Source organism: Monodelphis domestica, chromosome 1, assembly GCF_027887165.1.
Source record: "Monodelphis domestica isolate mMonDom1 chromosome 1, mMonDom1.pri, whole genome shotgun sequence".
NCBI lineage: Eukaryota > Metazoa > Chordata > Mammalia > Didelphimorphia > Didelphidae > Monodelphis > Monodelphis domestica.
The window spans coordinates 185,961,816-185,980,216 of record NC_077227.1 but is presented as its reverse complement, the minus strand read 5'-3'; the positions used below and the strand labels follow the sequence as shown (position 1 = coordinate 185,980,216).

At 35.9% G+C, this 18,401-nt stretch overlaps 1 protein-coding gene and 1 long non-coding RNA gene across 6 annotated transcripts in view; one reads left to right on the top strand and one right to left on the bottom strand.

Annotated features, from left to right (window-relative positions):
- Positions 1–18,401, bottom strand: part of LOC103106828 (uncharacterized) — a 71,490-nt gene that overhangs the window by 28,235 nt on the left and 24,854 nt on the right. For 2 of the 3 annotated variants that reach the window (XR_460822.3, XR_008914876.1), the window contains 2 exons: positions 6,220–6,363; positions 1,292–1,479 (listed from right to left, as the gene is read on the bottom strand). This is a non-coding gene — a long non-coding RNA (uncharacterized LOC103106828). Of the gene's footprint in view, positions 1–1,291; positions 1,480–6,219; positions 6,364–18,401 lie in introns of those variants that run through there. The other variant, XR_008914877.1, reaches the window with a different exon arrangement.
- TRPM7 (transient receptor potential cation channel subfamily M member 7) overlaps positions 1–18,401 on the top strand; it is a 165,922-nt gene that overhangs the window by 128,885 nt on the left and 18,636 nt on the right. For 2 of the 3 annotated variants that reach the window (XM_007479942.3, XM_007479943.3), the window contains exons 25-28: positions 7,468–7,600; positions 10,327–11,060; positions 12,569–12,648; positions 14,109–14,168. In XM_007479942.3, the coding sequence (XP_007480004.1) occupies positions 7,468–7,600; positions 10,327–11,060; positions 12,569–12,648; positions 14,109–14,168 (1,007 nt within the window). Of the gene's footprint in view, positions 1–7,467; positions 7,601–10,326; positions 11,061–12,568; positions 12,649–14,090; positions 14,169–18,401 lie in introns of those variants that run through there. The other variant, XM_056810187.1, reaches the window with a different exon arrangement.

Sequence of the window (18,401 nt, the reverse complement as noted above, 5' to 3'; positions counted from 1 at the left end):
TCCTCAGGTAAAGAGCTATCCATTTCATCAATAATATGGTTCAATTGTTGGAGATCCTCTGATATCTTGCTCTTTAACCAAAGACCTTGTAAATCGTGTCTAATTTCTTCAAATACATCAGACGTGTTAGCTTTAACAGGAAGGAAACAAAAGGCTGAATAGCGATAATCACACCTTAATTTACCCTTGATAGCTAAAATTTCTACTTGATTGGTTAATAACAATACATCTTTAGATATTTGTTGTAAAGCATAAAAAACCCTTGTATTAATATCTTGCTGTTAGTGCAAAACCTGGGTTACATTCTGCGCTAGCCCGTGTAAGTATTCTGCATCATGTTCCAGGGTCCGTACATTAGCTACACTTTGTGCTAGAGAAACACTACTGACAGTTGTAGCTGTTATGGAGGTTATAAGAGCTACAATACCTAAAACTAAGCAAGAAACATATCTTCTTTTCCTAGGGCTGATTAGTTGAGACAGTTTTTCCATTGCTCTATTTGCTGGTGATTCATACCATCCCCCTGAGTGTCTAGCTAGAATGTCTAATGTAACACTTCTATTTATTGGTTTTTCCATTATAAGTAACATTAACATAATGAGACATATTTACTTTATCCAATGCCAGGGCTATCTTTCCATAATCAGTCAAAAATCTGTGTGAAATTAGCAGAATGTAACCAATTAGCTCAGGGGGCATCACCCACAAAGGCTAGCTGTATCCTCCTATAAAACAATCATGAAATTTATAAGAATCCAGTTTCTTTCCAATACACCTTGTGTTGTTATGCCAAGACACCCAAATCATATTTTTCCAATGAATACATGAACCCCTTTTAGATCTACATGACAGCAAGGGCGGAAACATTTTAACAGTGCCTCTTTGTTCATATCCCATCACATGGACAAATAGGTCTTTCTTGTCCCCAAATACTATCACAAGATTCCCCTAGCCAACCTAGATATTGCAGTTGGCCATAACCTTCATATTTTACCCCTTTGTCTACACGATAAGGTCCTATCCAGAAAGAGTCTGACAGGTCAAGATGACCATAATAATGCGCCTGCAGAGATCTGAGGGGCAGGCATGCAGGATGGTCTTGTGCGAGGCCCACTGGGGGTGCCTCAACTAGTCCAGTCCAATTGAAAGGCACAAACAAATTGTTGGCCTGATTGTTGTCCTTAGCTTGTCTCTCAAAATGGTAAATGTCAGGAATATCAGAGTTAGTTTTTGTATATAAGATGACTTCTGGTAAAGCGTGTCCCATGCTGACATACTCTACTCAAGGTGGTTGTTCTCAAAAAACCATCTCTTTATTCCAATAGCTGTACTTAAATTCTGGAATAGAAGCAGAAGAGTCAGTATCTTATGGAGACATTGTCAAGTCTTCTTGCGAGGCTTCCTGCATCCTCTCTTTGTCCTTCTCTTTATGGTCAATTTCTCAAACTCAGAGGGGAGGGAGCCATACTCTGTCTTTACCTGTGGAGACACAAACAAAACCTTGGCCTTGCAGGACCACTGGGTGGTCCTTGCCTCTTGCCAAGTTTGATTATCATCTTTCTACATGCCAAGTTTTTGTTCTGGGGTAGGGAGCACAGGAGTGGTGCCTGAATTTCGTTTATAAGAAAACGCAGAGAAAAATTTTTCAGCTCTGGATATATTATTGGAAGTAAAGATCAAATTATTTATAGTATATATAGCTATTGCCAATCATCGATGTGGGATGCTGTCTCCCTCTTTTTGTTTTAAAAGAAATGTTTTTAAGATCTGATTACTGTGCTCCACAATAGTTTGTCCTTGTGGATTGTGTGAGATACCTGTGAGGTGAATAGCCCAAGTGTGGCAAAAAAGAAAAAATTGTTTGGAAGTATAAGCAGGTCCATTATCTGTTTTAAATATTCTGGGGGGACCAGCCATCTCAAAAGTCATTAAGCAGTGATTAATAACATGAGAAGTTCTTTCTCCCATCAAGCAGGAAGCCCATAAAAATCCTGAATAAGTATCCACAGTGACATGGAAATATTTAAGTCATCCAAAGGACGGTTCATGGGTCACATCCATTTGCCATATCTCTGTACTATTTAAGCCTCTGGGATTCACAGCAATATGCATTGGGGGGAGGGGGGCCCTGGAACAAAATTAGGACACTTTTTAATAATACTTCTGGCTTGATCTTTAATGAGTTGGAACATTTTGTGTAAAGCAGTACTATTTTGGTGAAATCTATGATATGATTCCTCAATTAATTGCATATCAGTTAGATAACATTGAGCAATCAAAGCTTGATCTATGATAGCATTTCCTTTAAAAATAGGTACAGACCGATTGGTATGACTGCATACATGCATGACATATGCTGGATGTGTCCTTTGTCATATGACAGTTTGTAATTTACATTTGTGCATTGCTTTGAGTAGATCTGATGATAGCTTATTCTATACCCTGCAAAAACTGAAAAACATTTAGAGTCTATTATAAGGTTGAAAGGTTCCTGAAATAACCAAAAAGCTAGTAAAACATCTGTTAATTCATTTTGTTGGGTAGAAGAATAAGGAGTGGTAAAAATGACAAGTGAGCTACCTTCCTTGTATACTCCTGTCTTGTAATTAGCATTTGCATCAACAAAAACATTAGGTCCTGATACCGGACGATCTCTTAGAATACTAGGAAAAACAATAGAATGCTGTGACAAAAAAGTATAAAATAAGCCTTGTGGAGTGTAGGTGGTAATAGCAATGGGGTATGCTAATAGTAAAGACCATTCGTCATGACTTTGTAAATATTTCTGTAGTATATCTTTAGCAATGGATACCCGGATTTCATGAGGATACCATCCTAAACCTGAGACCACATGTTCTATGCCTTTCCATATTAATGGAACCATAAGACAATTATAACTTGCCTTTCCCGTTTTGCTTTTTAGATGTAACCATTCAATGACTCTGTTTCTCAGTTAAGGCACCTGTTGGTAACATTAAAGTTGCAAAAATAGTCACTTCCACGGCTAATTGAGGCTGATAGTGGTTAAGTGGAGCCTGATTCAATTTGCTTTCTACTATCTCTAAAGCAAGAGAGGCCTCAGGTGTCAAAGTTCCAGGGGAATTCAAATCAGAACTCCCTTCCAGTATTTTGAATAAAGGTTGTAATTCAGTTGTAGTAAGAAATGAATATTGCCTAACCCAATTGATATCACCTAACAATTTCTGATAATCATTAAAGCAGTCCTTTCTTAATTGTATTTTTGAGGCATAACAGATGTTACATATAACTGAGCCCCTAGATAGAGTACGGGGCTTGTTTTTTTGAATCTTTTCTTGAGCAATAACTAAATGGTATTTTTGCAAGGTAATTTCCAATTGACTATAGTACTTGCTTATTTGAGATTCATCTTCAGCTACAATAAGAATATCATCCATATAATTGATGATGTACAGAGCAAGAAAGTGTAGTCTTACAGAATGAAGGGCTGAAGCTACATATTGTTGGCTGAATAATCTTATCATTCTGGACATGGAATGTTTGCATTGAAATTCCACAGCTTCAGACAAGCCACTTAGTCAGACAGGGCTGGCAAAGTTTGTTTGTTTGAGCGTCTTAAAACCTCTGAATCTACAATTAAAAATACACTTATCTTAAGTTCTATTACACAGTGGTTGTTAACTCTTTGAGGTCCCTATTTCAGTCTCTAAGTATCAGTGTAGAATAATTATAAGCACTTCCTTCTCCCTCCTGTGTGCAAAGAAGGGGTTAATAGCTTCTGAGCAATTTATCTGAAGGCTCCTTGGCTCAATTTAGATTTATTACTTTTAACAGCCTTGTCCCATCCTTCTTTAACAAGTGAGCTTACTAAAATTTAAAATATTGAATTTATCAAACCTCTTTCATAATAATTTACTCTCAGTGGATTTTAGTTTGAACTCCACAACTCCCAAATATCTTTGATTAAGTCTTTTAGCAATCTTTCAGTGTGTAACCAAACTGAAGAATAAAGCATTTACGTACACTCCTCTCAAATTTCTGATTAAATTCCACCAACATTATTACAATTATATCTATTTCATACTAGAATTTAAGAGTATCAGTTAGTATCTCTAGTCATTACTCTTATTGAAGTGGAGCACTTCATAAAACAAATCCGGACACCCCCGAACTTATATAGATAGGTTATAAGATATAAAGTTATTTCCTTTCACATACACATTCTTATTTGATTATTAAACAAACCTTGTCACAAATATAGTTATGTGAGGTCAGAGATCCTTAGGTTTGTCCTCAGGGGTTGGTTCCTTTCACATATACTTACTCACTTCTCCCTAGTTACCTGGCATTCTAGCCTGACCTCTTTGATATATCTGAAGCTAGACTGTATTTAATCCTCATGACAAGCCCTCTTGATTTCAGGGCTGGTTAAATTTGTCTTGTTAAGGACATACAGTTTGTATATCATATACCCTTAACCTCTTTTAGGAGGAAAACTTAATTCTCTCTAAAATACAAATGCACACATAATTTGTATTCACTCAGCATCACTAATTTCCAGCATTTGGTATCTGAATACATATATGTTCATCTCTAGATTACAAATTCCTTCCTATGCATTTTGCACATTTAAAAACAATTCTTATAACCTTGATCAAAGACAACATCATTTAGAACTTTTCTCTTACAAAATACCAAATTCTTAGTACTAATATTATTGAATTCCATGAACAGATTAACCACTTTAAAAGCTTCTTGTGTGTCATATGATTTCTTGCTGCTAGACAGCACACACATTAAAATAAATCTGATTTGAAAGATTCCCAAGTTTAAATTCCAGAGTAAATTCTTCTCAACAACATAACTTTTTCTGAATGACTTTTACATCTATAGAGTAGCTAGTACAATTTCTGTCCATACAGAATAAACATTCCTCTATCAATCACACTTAGACAATTCTCAAATTCACTGAAACCATTATGCATTGCAAGATTTAACAAAATAAACTTCTAACCCTGAGTTTTGTTGTACTCAATAAAATCTGATTAATATTTCACATTTAACTGACAAATAGTTACACGAAATTAAATTTAGATTATATCAAAATCATTAACAATCCTCCCAAATTGCGTACATCAAACCATAGAATTAATCTTAAGTGAAAAGTCGTCTCTAATTACGGAGTAAAAATCTCCCTTTTCTGCTCTGAATTTTTCTCTTTTTTGCTCCTTTGGGGGCCCATCCAAAGGAAGAAAGAGGAAAAAGTTATTGAACAGGTATTTGCTTTTGTCCTCTGCTTGAGGATTTTTGACAGACAAGTTCAATCTTGCAACTATCCCATTTTATATTCTTTCTTTTTGTGAGTGTCCAATTTAAGAATACATAGAGATGAGACTTTGACAAAGACAACGATAAACAGAAACACACAACATTGTTACAAGCATGCTTTGAAGAAAAAAAAAATCAGTGTTTTAGGATCCATTCTAAAGAAAAAATATATTTTCCCTCTCACCCTTAGAGTATCTCATATTCTCCCCACTGAGGGGATTTTCGTAGCGTCAAAATTCTGCATGACCAACACACAGTGTCGGGGGTTCTCCAAAAAGAACCGAAGGGAGGGTTCCAAGAAAAAAAAAAAGAACCTGGGAGAAGGGGATCCCTAATAGGGGACAGTTTAAAACTGTCGGGGGACAGCTTAGAGCTGGCCGAGAAGTCGCAAGAAAGAAAGACTGGAACATTATCAAAGAGGGATAATGAATGTTTATTGTAAGTAGAACCCCAGATTTAAAGCTCTTCTCGAGAGACACAACCTATCCTCCCTACATGTCCTTGTCTCATCTCACCGCTAAATATCACTGGTAGCTTGTCTTTAGGCACTGCCCCAGTCTTTTGTTTCTGGTGTCCTACCTCCATTTTTAGGACAGCCTGCATTTTCTTATTAGCTTCTGGATCCTCAATACATAGTTTTATGACATTGTAAATGACTGCATAATCAGGAGGTGGTATCACCCCGTCGGAACCAAACTTTAATCCAACATGATCCCATTCTAAACTAGGTATAATCTCCCCTTCAGGCTGAGCCTGCCAGTCTCCGTCTTTTAAAAGGACTGGAATTGAATTGCCCATAACTTGCTGAAAGATGAACTAGAAAGTGAAAGAAAGAAAGATAGAAGAGATAGGGGAACAGAGGAAGACCTCAAAGGCGATACTTTCTTAACTCTGTTCGTTCCCCCTTCTTACCCGATCTGCGGACTAGTAGAGGGGGTCATTACTCCTCATCATCCTAAGACCAGCAAAGGAATCGGGGTTATGAAGGCAAATCCCTGTCCAGGCGGCCATTTGTAAGACTCCACCACAGGGTCGGCTAGTCCTGTGTGATCCTACCTGGGGTAACGAAAATGAAGAGTAATGAAAGAAAAAGAATGGACACTATATGAAAGAAAGAATAGTGCCAAATTTATTTGCTTTACACAGAACTTTTATAGGCAAAGACTACTAGACAAAGCCCACAGGAATTTGTGACTATACATTCCAGAAACCCTAACCTTGGTCCAGGGATAGGCAGGTGTTCAAAGGTTAATCCACATCTTCGTCTAATGCAAATCCAAACAAGAGGAGACGGATGCCCACCTTATTACAATTTGCTTTTTATAAATGTTATCGTGCTTCCTTCATGTTTAGTGTTCCAACCTTGGTCCCGGGATGGGTAAAGGTTAATCCACATCTTTGTCTGAAGCAAAGACAAACAAAGGAAAGAGGAGGCCCTGCCTCGACTACAGTCATCATTAAATGTATTCATGACTCCAGCTTCCATTGAACTCTTCCCTCTTGAAAACTCCTATTGCATTGTTATTCACTTCCATGCAGTGTTTTAGCCCTTAATCATTTTCTTTTTCATATGTGCTAAGTTTTGTCAACCAGATTGTAAACTTCTTGAAGGCAGGGAACTATATCTTTTACATAATTCATAGACTTACCGTAATTTGACATCTAATTATAATTAAAGTGATAACTTGTACTTATTGCTACATAGATCATCTTCATTTTATACTTGAGGATACTAAGCCTCAGAGATGTTGTGAGTTGTCCAAGGTCACAGAGCTCTAGTAAATAAACTGAGGTGGAATTTGAAGAACTAACTTCAAATCTAGTCCTTTAGCTTCTTGAATGCTTCCTTCTTAAACTTTTAGTAAAGTCTTGAGGGTGAGTGAATCCCAAGAGTATACATCAAATGGTTAAATAAGAAAAGAGGAGGTGAAGCTATAATGAAATAGTACACAATGGCTCAAAATATGGGGACTGTCAGAAAGGAGGTACGTCAGTGGTTTTGGTGCCATTTGTTACTATCTGATAGGCACTAGTTCCAAACCCATTCATTTCCTTAAAAAAAGGAATCAAAGATATGTTGTCAGATACGCATGCCATCACTGACCTATATTTTTTTTATTTGGTTGTTTTTCATTTATTCTTTGTTTTGCTGTTTCTTAGAACTTTACTTAACAGAAGAAGATCAAAAGAAACTTCATGATTTTGAAGAACAGTGTGTTGAAATGTATTTTAATGAAAAGGATGACAAATTCCATTCTGGAAGTGAAGAGAGAATTCGAGTCACTTTTGAAAGGTTATGGGGCTTTTATGTTAAAATTAGTTGTTTTAAAAATCATACCTGTATTATATATTTCTATACATACTGAGAACATGGTTCTTTGTATCCTATATTTTTGTTAAGTATTATGTTTGGTGGTACTGTGTGGCACATTGGATAAGAGCTCACCTTAGAGTGAAGAAAACCTGAATTCAAATCTTGAACTTTATACTGGCTATTTGACCCAGGGCAAGTTACTTAATCTCCAAGTGCTCCCTGGAGGATCTAAGATGAGTTGTGGAACTGTTATTCATTTGTATTGGTAGGGGAATTAACTTATTAAGTGTTCCTAGTGATAAATCCACCTCCCCCCAAAACAAACGTATAGTTAATGACCTTTTTAGTGGAAATTGAAGACTTCTATTTTTAGAATGACATTTTTCTTTCTTTCTACTCACTCTGTCATCAGCTGAAGAGTACAAGATATTTGCCCAGTAGCAGTCAGTAGCTTAAAAAGCTATTTGTACATTTTTTTCAAATGCTAAAGGTGACATTTGTTAAAATTTCATGAATGCCATTTTCATAGGATTAGCACATCAAAGTCAACAAGTATTTGTTAAATGCTTACATTGTGCTAAGTACCATGTGTTAAGCACTGTAGATATAAGAAGAAGCAATAATAATTGCTGCCCTCTTGGACTTTATATTCTAAGGGAGAGAAAGTATGTAAATACATAGATATGTAAAAAAAAAAAAAGAAAAAGATTGATGATAACCTTAATGGGGATGGTTTTTTTGTGTTTGTGTTTTCTTTTTCATCTTTGGGGGCAGGAAAGTACTTTTGCAGAAGGTGGTATCTGAAAGGTAATTTTTGATGGAAGCTTAAGATTTGAAGTAGGAGAACATTTCAGAACTGGGAGCATAGAATCAGGAGAAGGCAAGAAGCCTAGGAAGGTGGGATTGGGCCAGGATATGAAGATCTTAAATGCTAAACATAGGGCTTTATTTTTATCTTAAGGTAAAGTGGAACCACCAAAGTTTCTCAAGGGGCAGGGTAATGTGACAAGGAAATCACTTAAAGATTGATATAAATTAATTTAAGGTCGCCAAGGAATTCAGCTATGTAATTCCTAAATGAAAACTCAAGTCAGCAGTCAACCTTTTATGGAGTTTAATTACAAACAGGAGGCCCAAGCCCTTAGATAGCTGAGGCAAAGAAAAGAGATCAGTCCCTATCACTCACGTGACCAAAATGGAGAAACAGTCTCAGGGGCCTCCACCTCCAGCTTTCTTCAGAGCAAGCTTCTCAGAGCACAACCTCTCAGAGCAAAACCTCTCCAACCAACCACCCCTAGTCCTCAGACCCCGCTATCTTTAAGGAAACCATCCAAGTTCCCTCCCCTCAGTTCTCACATCTACCAATCACTGTCCATGTCTTCCCTGTGCCAATGGTGGCTCTAGCTTAACCCAGGACCGCCTAGAGGTCTGTGGCTTTGCACATGTCTGTTGAAGGTCATATTCTCAAATAATTAAATCTTGATCCTTTGCTACAGCCCTTCCTAAATCCTGTTACCCTGAGTAGGGTGGAGATTGGAATAATTAAATTTTGATCTATGCTGCAGCCCTTTCCATTGTTCAGCAAAAGGTTTCTGTCCTAAAGTAATCTTAAGAAGGGAGGAGGAGGAACCTCCCTTGCCAATGGGGTTCACATTCCAATGGTGAAATTTCCAACATTCACAAGTCTAAGAAATTTTAAGGTTTACAGTAACAAGGTCAGACCTATGCAACTTTCCTTATAGACAGTCTGTTGCCAAGTGCTTTCATCTATGCCTTTCAGCTTCCCTTCTCTCCTCTGCCTTCAATGCTCATACCTTCAAGCCTAGACATTAGCAGGAGCCTGATAGTTTTCTCTGCTTCACCTCTCCCCACTCAGCTGCCACAGTAATCCTGAAGAGCAAGCCTGACCTCATTGGTCTCCTGCCCAGTGATTTCCAGTGGCTCCATTAGACCTTCACAGTCTACTAGAAACTTTTCTGTGTTTGGATCTTAAAGGCCCTTCTAGACCTTTGCAGCGTTACTAAGCCTTACCCATGGCCCTATATTTTGCATTGCAGCAATGCTGATCATCTTGCTGTGGTTTTTTTGTGCTTTTTTTTTCCCTTCCTAACCTGAAACCTTATCACTAGCTATCATTCATTCTTAGAAAGCTCTTCCATCCATGAGGATGCAGGTATAACTGTGATCCTGGGTCATTCCCAAGTGTAGTATAGATAAATTGAGCTATTCCCGAGTTCTTTTCCAAAAAGAAAATGGGTTTCCCCAGAATATCATTTAATCCATTCAGCAAGGCTAAAGCAGAAAGCATTTCTTTTAGTCCCCTTACCCATCCAGAATATGAAATTTGTCATTTTATCAACAGCAATTCTTAGGAGAATCTTATATTCTATATATCTTATATGTAGTTATTTGCATATTATCTACTTCATTAAAATGTAAGCTCCTTAAGGACAAAAACCATGTTTTTGCCTTTTATTTTACCCCTGCAATTAGTCTAGCATCTGACACATCATGGGTGCTTTATGCTTGTTAACTAAGTATGTATAGTGTGAAGAACTGTATCTGATGTCGTATATTCTCCCTTTAAGTATTGTTTAGTTGCCTTTTAACTTGATTACAGTGACCATTACTATTTGTAGAAACTGAAAACAATTTATAAAATCATTCCTTTTTGTGTTCTAATTTTTGGTTTTTTGTTCTTTCAGGGTTGAACAGATGTGCATTCAAATCAAAGAAGTTGGAGATCGAGTAAATTACATCAAGCGCTCATTACACTCTTTAGATTCTCAGATTGGGCATTTACAGGATCTCTCCGCACTTACAGTAGATACATTAAAAACACTCACTGCTCAGAAAGCTTCTGAAGCTAGCAAAGTTCACAATGAAATCACTCGTGAATTGAGCATTTCTAAACATTTGGCTCAAAATCTTATTGATGATGGACCTGTAAGATCTTCCTTATGGAAAAAACAATGTGTTGGGAACACTATTAGTTCTTCTCTTCCTCAAGGAGGTCTCGAAAATAATAATCCTTTTCTGTGTAACATTTTTATACGAGATGAAAGAGATGCTCAGTGTAAGGTAACTGGTCAGGACTTAGCTCTAATATCCCGAAGGGAAGAACTAATTCCTAGGAGGGAAGGATTCAACTTTCCAGAGGCTGGTTCCTCTGGCGGTGCCTTATTTCCAAGTGCTGTTTTTCCTCCAGAACTCCGACACAGAGCACATGGTGCAGAGGCCTCAAAAATCATTAACAAAAATCAGAAATTGGGCAGTTCATCTAATAGCACACCACATCCATCATCCCCACCAACCAAATTTTTTGTTAGCACTCCATCTCAGCCAAGTTGTAACAGTCAGATGGGATCTATAGCTATGAAGAAAGAGCATACCTGCTCTAAAGCTGCAGAAGGAGATGTAGAATTTGGAGCTTTTGTAGGTGAGTTGAATACAAATTTTTTTATATACTAGTATCACTCTAAAAACGTTTCATCACAAACTTGGCAAATATCAAAAGTATTATGTTACCATATATAAGGAGTATTGTATATGAAACTGACTTCTTGCATACAGTTCTTCCATATATATATATATATTCAGTTTAACATATTAGTTTCAACACTGCCCTATTTTTCTTTCTCTTTCCCAACCTCTTTATGTTTTGTCTGTTCATTTTCAAAATATTTTATTGCGGGGGCAGCTGGGTATAGATCAATGGATTGAGAGACAGACTTAGAGATGGGAGGTCCTGGGTTCAAATTTGTCCTCAAGACAGTTCCTGGCTGTGTGACCCTGCACAAGTCACTTAATGTCCATTGCCTAGCCCTTACCACTCTTCTGCCTTGGAACCAGTACATAGTATTGATTCTAAGACAGAAAACAAGAATAAGAAAAAAGAAAAAAAAAGTTTTATTGCTCTTTTCCCTTTTTTTAATTATCCTATCACTACCCTTTCCATTATTCTCATTAGAGTACTTTTCAACATTTTCCTTATTTATTGGAAAGTTGTATCTGTTTTATCATTGATTGTTACAGCTTTCTCAACTTAAAAATTTGATATTCATCCTGTCCAAATGCTTTTCTGTTTATTCACATTATAGTACTAACACTGAAAATAGGAAATAAAAATGGATGTAGCTAAATTTACATCATTCTAATTTTTACTATGTCAGTTCATAGCAACTGTTGTCCCGATAATTTCCAGAGACATGAGGGTATGTGTCCCTTTGCCTGCAATTCACAAATTCTGATAGGTTTTACTAAATTGAAAAGTTGTGGAGTTATGGATCTGGTGATTGACTAAAAGCCTATTGTCAAAGAATCTTAAGGCTGGCTACAGAATCATAAATTTTTTAAGCCAAAGTCTATCTCCAAGATCTTCTCCTAAATGGTAGCAAAGCAGATAGGAGCATATCCATGCTGATAGAATTAATGGTCCAAAATTATGAAAAGAGTAGTTTTAGAGTGGATTATATTATAAGGGGTTTTAACAGGAGTAAGCTGAAAGCAGGAAATACTAAGGCTATATAAATGTTAGTGGGCATGTTAAAACCAATAAAAAGTCCTGGTGGTGTTTAGATATCACTCTAATGTTTACTGTTGGTAATGTCTACTGTTGGTAGGAGAGGGGGTTGGGGGAGTAAGATAGAAATATGAGAGATGAGAGTGTGTATAGGGTAGTTTGAAGAACTTCTTTAAGTACTGTAGAATAAAATCAGTAAATGTATATTATCTTTGCACATAGAAAATCCACAAAAATTGTCTGTAATGATAGATCAAATGTATGTCCTTAGTCACCAGAGGAACTATAAGTGACTATGATAATTTCTCAATATATCCCCCAAAACTCCTTAAAATCTTTTTAAGTCCTTAGGACAGAGTAGCAACAATATTTAGAAATCCATAAGAAAACAATTTAAAGTGTTTTGTGTTTGATTTTTACTAAAGGTCACAGAGATAGCATGGAGCTACAAAAATTTAAAGAGGCATCATACAAGATGAAAGAAATATTGGCTATAAATATTCTGGTGGGTAAAACTTATTCAATACATTGTACAGTTTTCTTGTACTATTTAAAGGATTTAATTCAAAGTAGAATTTAAAATATATGTTACGAAAATAAGTTGTAGTCCCAGCAGAGATTTATGATTGGTAATGAATTCTCTCAGCTGTCTGAAATGAACTCTTTTTCTCAATAAATGTACTTAGGGGGCTAGCAGGAATAGATTGATCACTGTTTTTACATATTACCAACTTTTAACTTTGTCATTGTTACTATACTCTGCTAGTGGCATGAATAATTATTTCAGCAAGAAACTGACTTGTGTTAAGGAGTTTTGTTTAGTATGGGTTCATTTCTCTCAATGATATCCTTTAATTTCAGCTGTCATATTCATTTGATCTAGAAATCTTTGGAAGTACTTTTTTAGTTTGTAGGTATTAATACAGCATTTAATTGTGCTTTTTAGACACTTGTCAGTGTCATAAATATATTATTTAATAAATTCCTTAATCCCCTACCAACAAAACTTTTTTGCCAAGGTCTCTAGAGGTGGCAGAAAATATGTAACTATTTCTTTAGCATTCTGTTTATGACTGAAGAGATACAATAATTGTTCTCATTTTTCCTAAATTTAGAAGATACAAACATTAGTTTCTTATACTTAGCTTCATATAAAGATTCATTGGAACTACATATCTAGAAGTATGAAATTGTGAATAATTCAGGAAAGGAACAGGATGAATTGAGATATGATATAATGGAAAAACATGTGGCAAACTATTTTATTCGGTGAAAATTTTAAAATACAAAAAATGACAAATTTTGTAATAGATCACATCCTCTTTGCTTATTTAAAAAATGTCTTAATAACAAATTGATTAGGTAGAAATAAGATCATTGAACTCTTAATGGGCAGAAATAAGTTGAAATAATAATGTTCATTGTTGCTGTTAACCATATTTCTTCTGAGACTATAGATACCTATAATGGCCTTGGGAAAAATTACTTAGCTGGCAAGACCTCTCTCTTTTTTTCCATGTATAAAGTGAAAGGGTTGAGCCATGTAATTCCTGAGATCCCTTCTAGATATAAGATCTTTATTCTTTTAAACTGATTGTCAAAAAGAAGTTCAGATAGCATTTTCTCTGATTAAAAAACTGAATAAGTGATGATAATGATATTTTTCTTTCAGTAATAGTGTTGACAAATTTTCCTTTAACAATCAAAAGCTTGCTCTGATCATAAAAGATTCTTTATTCTTTGGCCTCAAAGAAACATTGGTCACCCATTATGAATGTAAAAAATCTCCATTATGATGAAATAGGAAATGGTATTTTAATGCATCAGATAAGTACAGTTTTAGTGTTTGACCATTGGTTTTGTTGCATATAGGACTTTAATTATAAATTATGTGCAATTATTTACTGTATTTTTTTCATATTTTTACTTATTTAAAGAAGTTTACAGTTTGCTTACTTCATATAGGAACAGCAGAAAGATATAAAGAACACCATCCCAGAGAATGTAGAGATCCCTGGATATCAGGTAAAAGCTTTTACAAACCAAGTCAAAAGGCATTTAAAAAATTTACTGTGTGCTTTTTCCTTTGTATCCAGCACTATGCAAAGAACTTGTAATAAAAAGAAAGACAAAAAAGGTAGTTGTTGCTCTGAAAGAAGTCACAGTATATAAGGGATCCAACATAATAAATATGTACAAAGAAGGTGTATATATAGTATAAATTGGAGATCAGTCACCATAGAGAAGGTACTTGCATTGAGGAATCAAGAAGTAGAAGATGAAGTTTTTAGTTGACACTTGAAGAATTTCAAGAACTGGAATGCAGCCAGTGAAAATGCTTGGTCAGGAAATGAAGTGTTTTGTGCAAGGAACACTAAGAATGCCAGTATAACTTGATAGTAGAGTACATAAGAGTGAGTAAATGTTTAAGAATACTGGAAAGGTGGTAGTGGTTTGGAAGATGATGGTCTTCAAAAGACAAACAAGATTTTATATTTGAATCTGGAAGTGAATGGGGGGGGGGGGAGATGATGATATGGTCAGACTTCTGCTTTAGGAATATAAACTTGAATGAAGGACAGATTGGAGGGGGGAGAAATTTGAGGCAGGTTGGTGATTATGGCTTTCACTAGGCCAGTGGCAGTGTCAGAGGAGAAAAGTGGACCGTTGTATACAAACTATTACAATGATAAAAGCAACTTGCAACAGATGATGCCCTTAACAGAAATGAGAAAGTTTAGAAGAATAGAGGGCTTAGGGTGCAGGAGTAGATAACAAGTTCAGATTTGGACTTGTTAAGTTAAAGATATATACAAGATAATCAGCTTGAAATGTCCCATAACATCTTTAGCACTTTGGGTGCTTAAGGGAGATGCTAATATGTTAAAAGAAAGAATATAAAAATATATGTATGTACATATATGTATATTTACATGTTGCTTGCAAAATTAGGTGTAGAAAAATCCTTTCAATCTATCATCTTTAGGAATATTTGGAATTCAGTTAAAAACAAGAACATAATTTTCCTTCTTTTTCCTTGGGAGACAGCATGAGAGTACTGGCAAGGAATAGAAGTAGGAAAGATATACAACCTGGTGAGGAAAAATATAAGAAAAGGAGAAAGAGATAGACTGAGAAAAAGTAAAAAGAAGGAAAGTATAGAAAGAAAGAGTACATTGTCCCAGTGATCCTGTTCTGAACAGATTCTACTTTTTTCAGTGTGTGTTATAAAATATGGTGCAGAATTGAAAAAAATATTTAACATTTCTGTCTGACCCAGGACAAAGCATAGTAAGGCCTATTAATTCCCTTATGATATGTCTGAGATCACCTTAATTTTTTTGGTTTTGTCTCTCTCACATTGTGCAGTAAGTTTGTAATCCACTCAGAATCCCTAGGTAACACCTTCTCTCATACTACATTTGTACAATATTTTTAACCTGTGCTTTATTTTGCATTTATCTTTGATCCATTTTAGAGAATGGGCTATTGCAGTGATGACAAACCTTTTAGAAGGGTGCATAATGTGAGAAATGTTCTCAGGCATGCATGGAGGAGAGGAGCAACCTGCCCTGTGGGTCTCTGGCTTTCTAGTAATGAAGTCTAGCAAACTCTGTGTTGGGGAACAAATGGGGCCAAGAGGAATTGTGTTATAAGTTAACAAATTAATTTATTGTGAGTCCAGCTTATATAAAAATTTTATGCTCAAGCAATACACAGAAAAATAACATGTTTCATAAAAAGTGATACACAGAAAAAGGAGTGACATAGCTACTCACAGCCACACCATGATGTCACTGACTTGATTACATACAGGATCTTTCCTATACAAGAATATTTTTAGCCTTGACTCAAGGAAATCTTTCATGATGTAAGGTTTTACTGTTTTCATGCCAGATGACTTCAGCCCACTTGTGAGGAATGCTTTTTATCAAAAAATATTTTTATTTCTGACAGAGGTTTGCAGTTTGCAGTGTGGGACTGGCCTTGGCAAAGTCTGGGGTAGGCTTGCAAACATCTTTTGTGGCAACTTTCCGCAGAATGTCTAAAATGTCTTATGGCTTTGTCAGTGCTATGGTTTTAACTAAATGAACTCTTTAGATAAGCACATCATCTATGCCTTCCTTTTAGAAGGTTGGTGGCATGGAGGTGGGATGATATGGAGTATTAAATTGTACAATACCAAGAAGGCTTCCAGAATACTATTTAATAGAGCTCCCCCTCCAGATTATATATGAACCCTATAATGACTGCTCTTTAAGTGTAGTCATTAATCTAGTTTTGAATCCACTTAATTGTTCTGTCATCTAACCCATGGTTCTTCATCTTATCTCTATAGATGACATGAGAAACTCCATTAAAATTTTTGCCAAAATTAAAGCCTCAGATAGAATTCTTCTAATTTTAGTAGTACTGTAACAAAAAGAAAATAATACTATTGTGGTAAGATCTAGTCTAGAGGCCTATCTAATAATGTAGTGGATAGAATGCTGGGCTTAGAGTCAATAAGACCTAAATTCAAATTCAACCTCAGATACTACCTGTGTGACCCTGGGCAAGTCACTTAATTTCTATTTGTAACAGTTGCTAAACTGTAAACCTACCTTGCAGTGTTACTATGAGAATCAAATAGGATAGGTGTAATGCACTTAGCACAGTGATTTACACATAGTAGACATTCAGTTAATGCTCATCCTTTTCCCCCCCTTCCCCTTCTTGATCAATTCCCATTTGTCTCTTACTGATTACCGACATGTTAGTAATCTTTCTTTTTTCCTCTTTGTAAAGATTAAAATTAATATACAGTAACTACATATTATATTTTATAAATTTGTATTAGTAATAACTAAAGGAAAAGAATTGCCTGAATTCAGCCTAGTCGCAGGTCAGAAAGAGAGCCTGGGAGGACCATACCTCCACTTAAATACCAATAATGTGATCTTGCAACATGGAGATGCAGGAGAAGATTATAAGAAATTTTGGGAAATGCTAAGGACTCCTGGGGAATGAAGTCAATCTTTCAAAATCTCCATTTATACATAACTCCCTGTGAACCTATTGGGAAACCAATTTCCCCATAAAGATCATGGAAAGATAACTTAAAAATTGTAATAATTTGTGGATAAAAGGGGGGTGGAGACTGATTACTAGGTTGATAAAAAGCCAATTTGGGGGCAGTCCTCCTTGGCATAGATTATACATTCAAAACAAAGGCATTTCAACCCTCCCCCCCCCCCCCCCCCCAATAGTTCAATTCACATCCCAAAGTTCACTCTAGATTTTCTGCTGCAGCATGTGGTCTCTACAGGTATCTATCTTCGTGGCACATCATGGATTCTGGGAGGTAGCAAGTTTCTCATCCTAAAATTGCTCAAATTTAAATCAAAGTTCACAATAATAACTTGGCCCCCCTGAGGTGAATAATAACAAACACAGGGATCACTCAGGGATGCATGGCTGAGTTATGAGTTATATGAATCAATTTGCAAAAGAAAATAAAAAACATGGAAAAAATCCAAATAAAAGATGAAAATAAATTGTGGGTGAAATACAAAATGTAAAAGTCTTATGTGTAAAAAAATCCAAGTAAAGGAAAAACAAATCTTTAACAGGTCCTTGAATCAGGGCCCGATTAAAATGATTTAAGCAATTATGCATTTACCGAGTCAGTAGACTATAGAAAGTTTGCCACACCATGAAAGACAGAAAAGGGATTAGATTTCAGCAGCAAATGGGTGCCAGGATGGCAGCAAAAAGGAGGTGCTTGATAGAATGTGGCTCAGAGGAAATCCAGCCTCTGACATATGTCAAAACAGCCACAACCTTGAACCCCAAACAAGTTCAAGTCCTTTTGTCTTGGCTCAAAATTACATCAATCCCACTGGGATCTGGTCTCTTTGACCTCGTGTTCCATAGGCACTATGCAAGTGCTTTGTGCTTCTTTAGCACTGTACAGTGGCTCTTTTGTATATTCCCGTCTTCTGGAATCAGACAGAATCATGAAACAAAGTCCCATCATTCTTTTAAATAATCAATGGCAGCTTTTTGAGTGTGCACTAATATTAGAACAAGTGTATTTTAAACTTATATTACTGTAAAATAAAAAAATTAAAGAGAAATCTCAATACTGTTGACGTGCTTAAAATACAAAAAGGAGAGAAAAAATAAAACTTGGATACTATATTGCACATTCAAGGAAAAACAATAATAAGTTTTAAAAATCAAAAATATATATATAGCTTAAAATCAGTGACACTG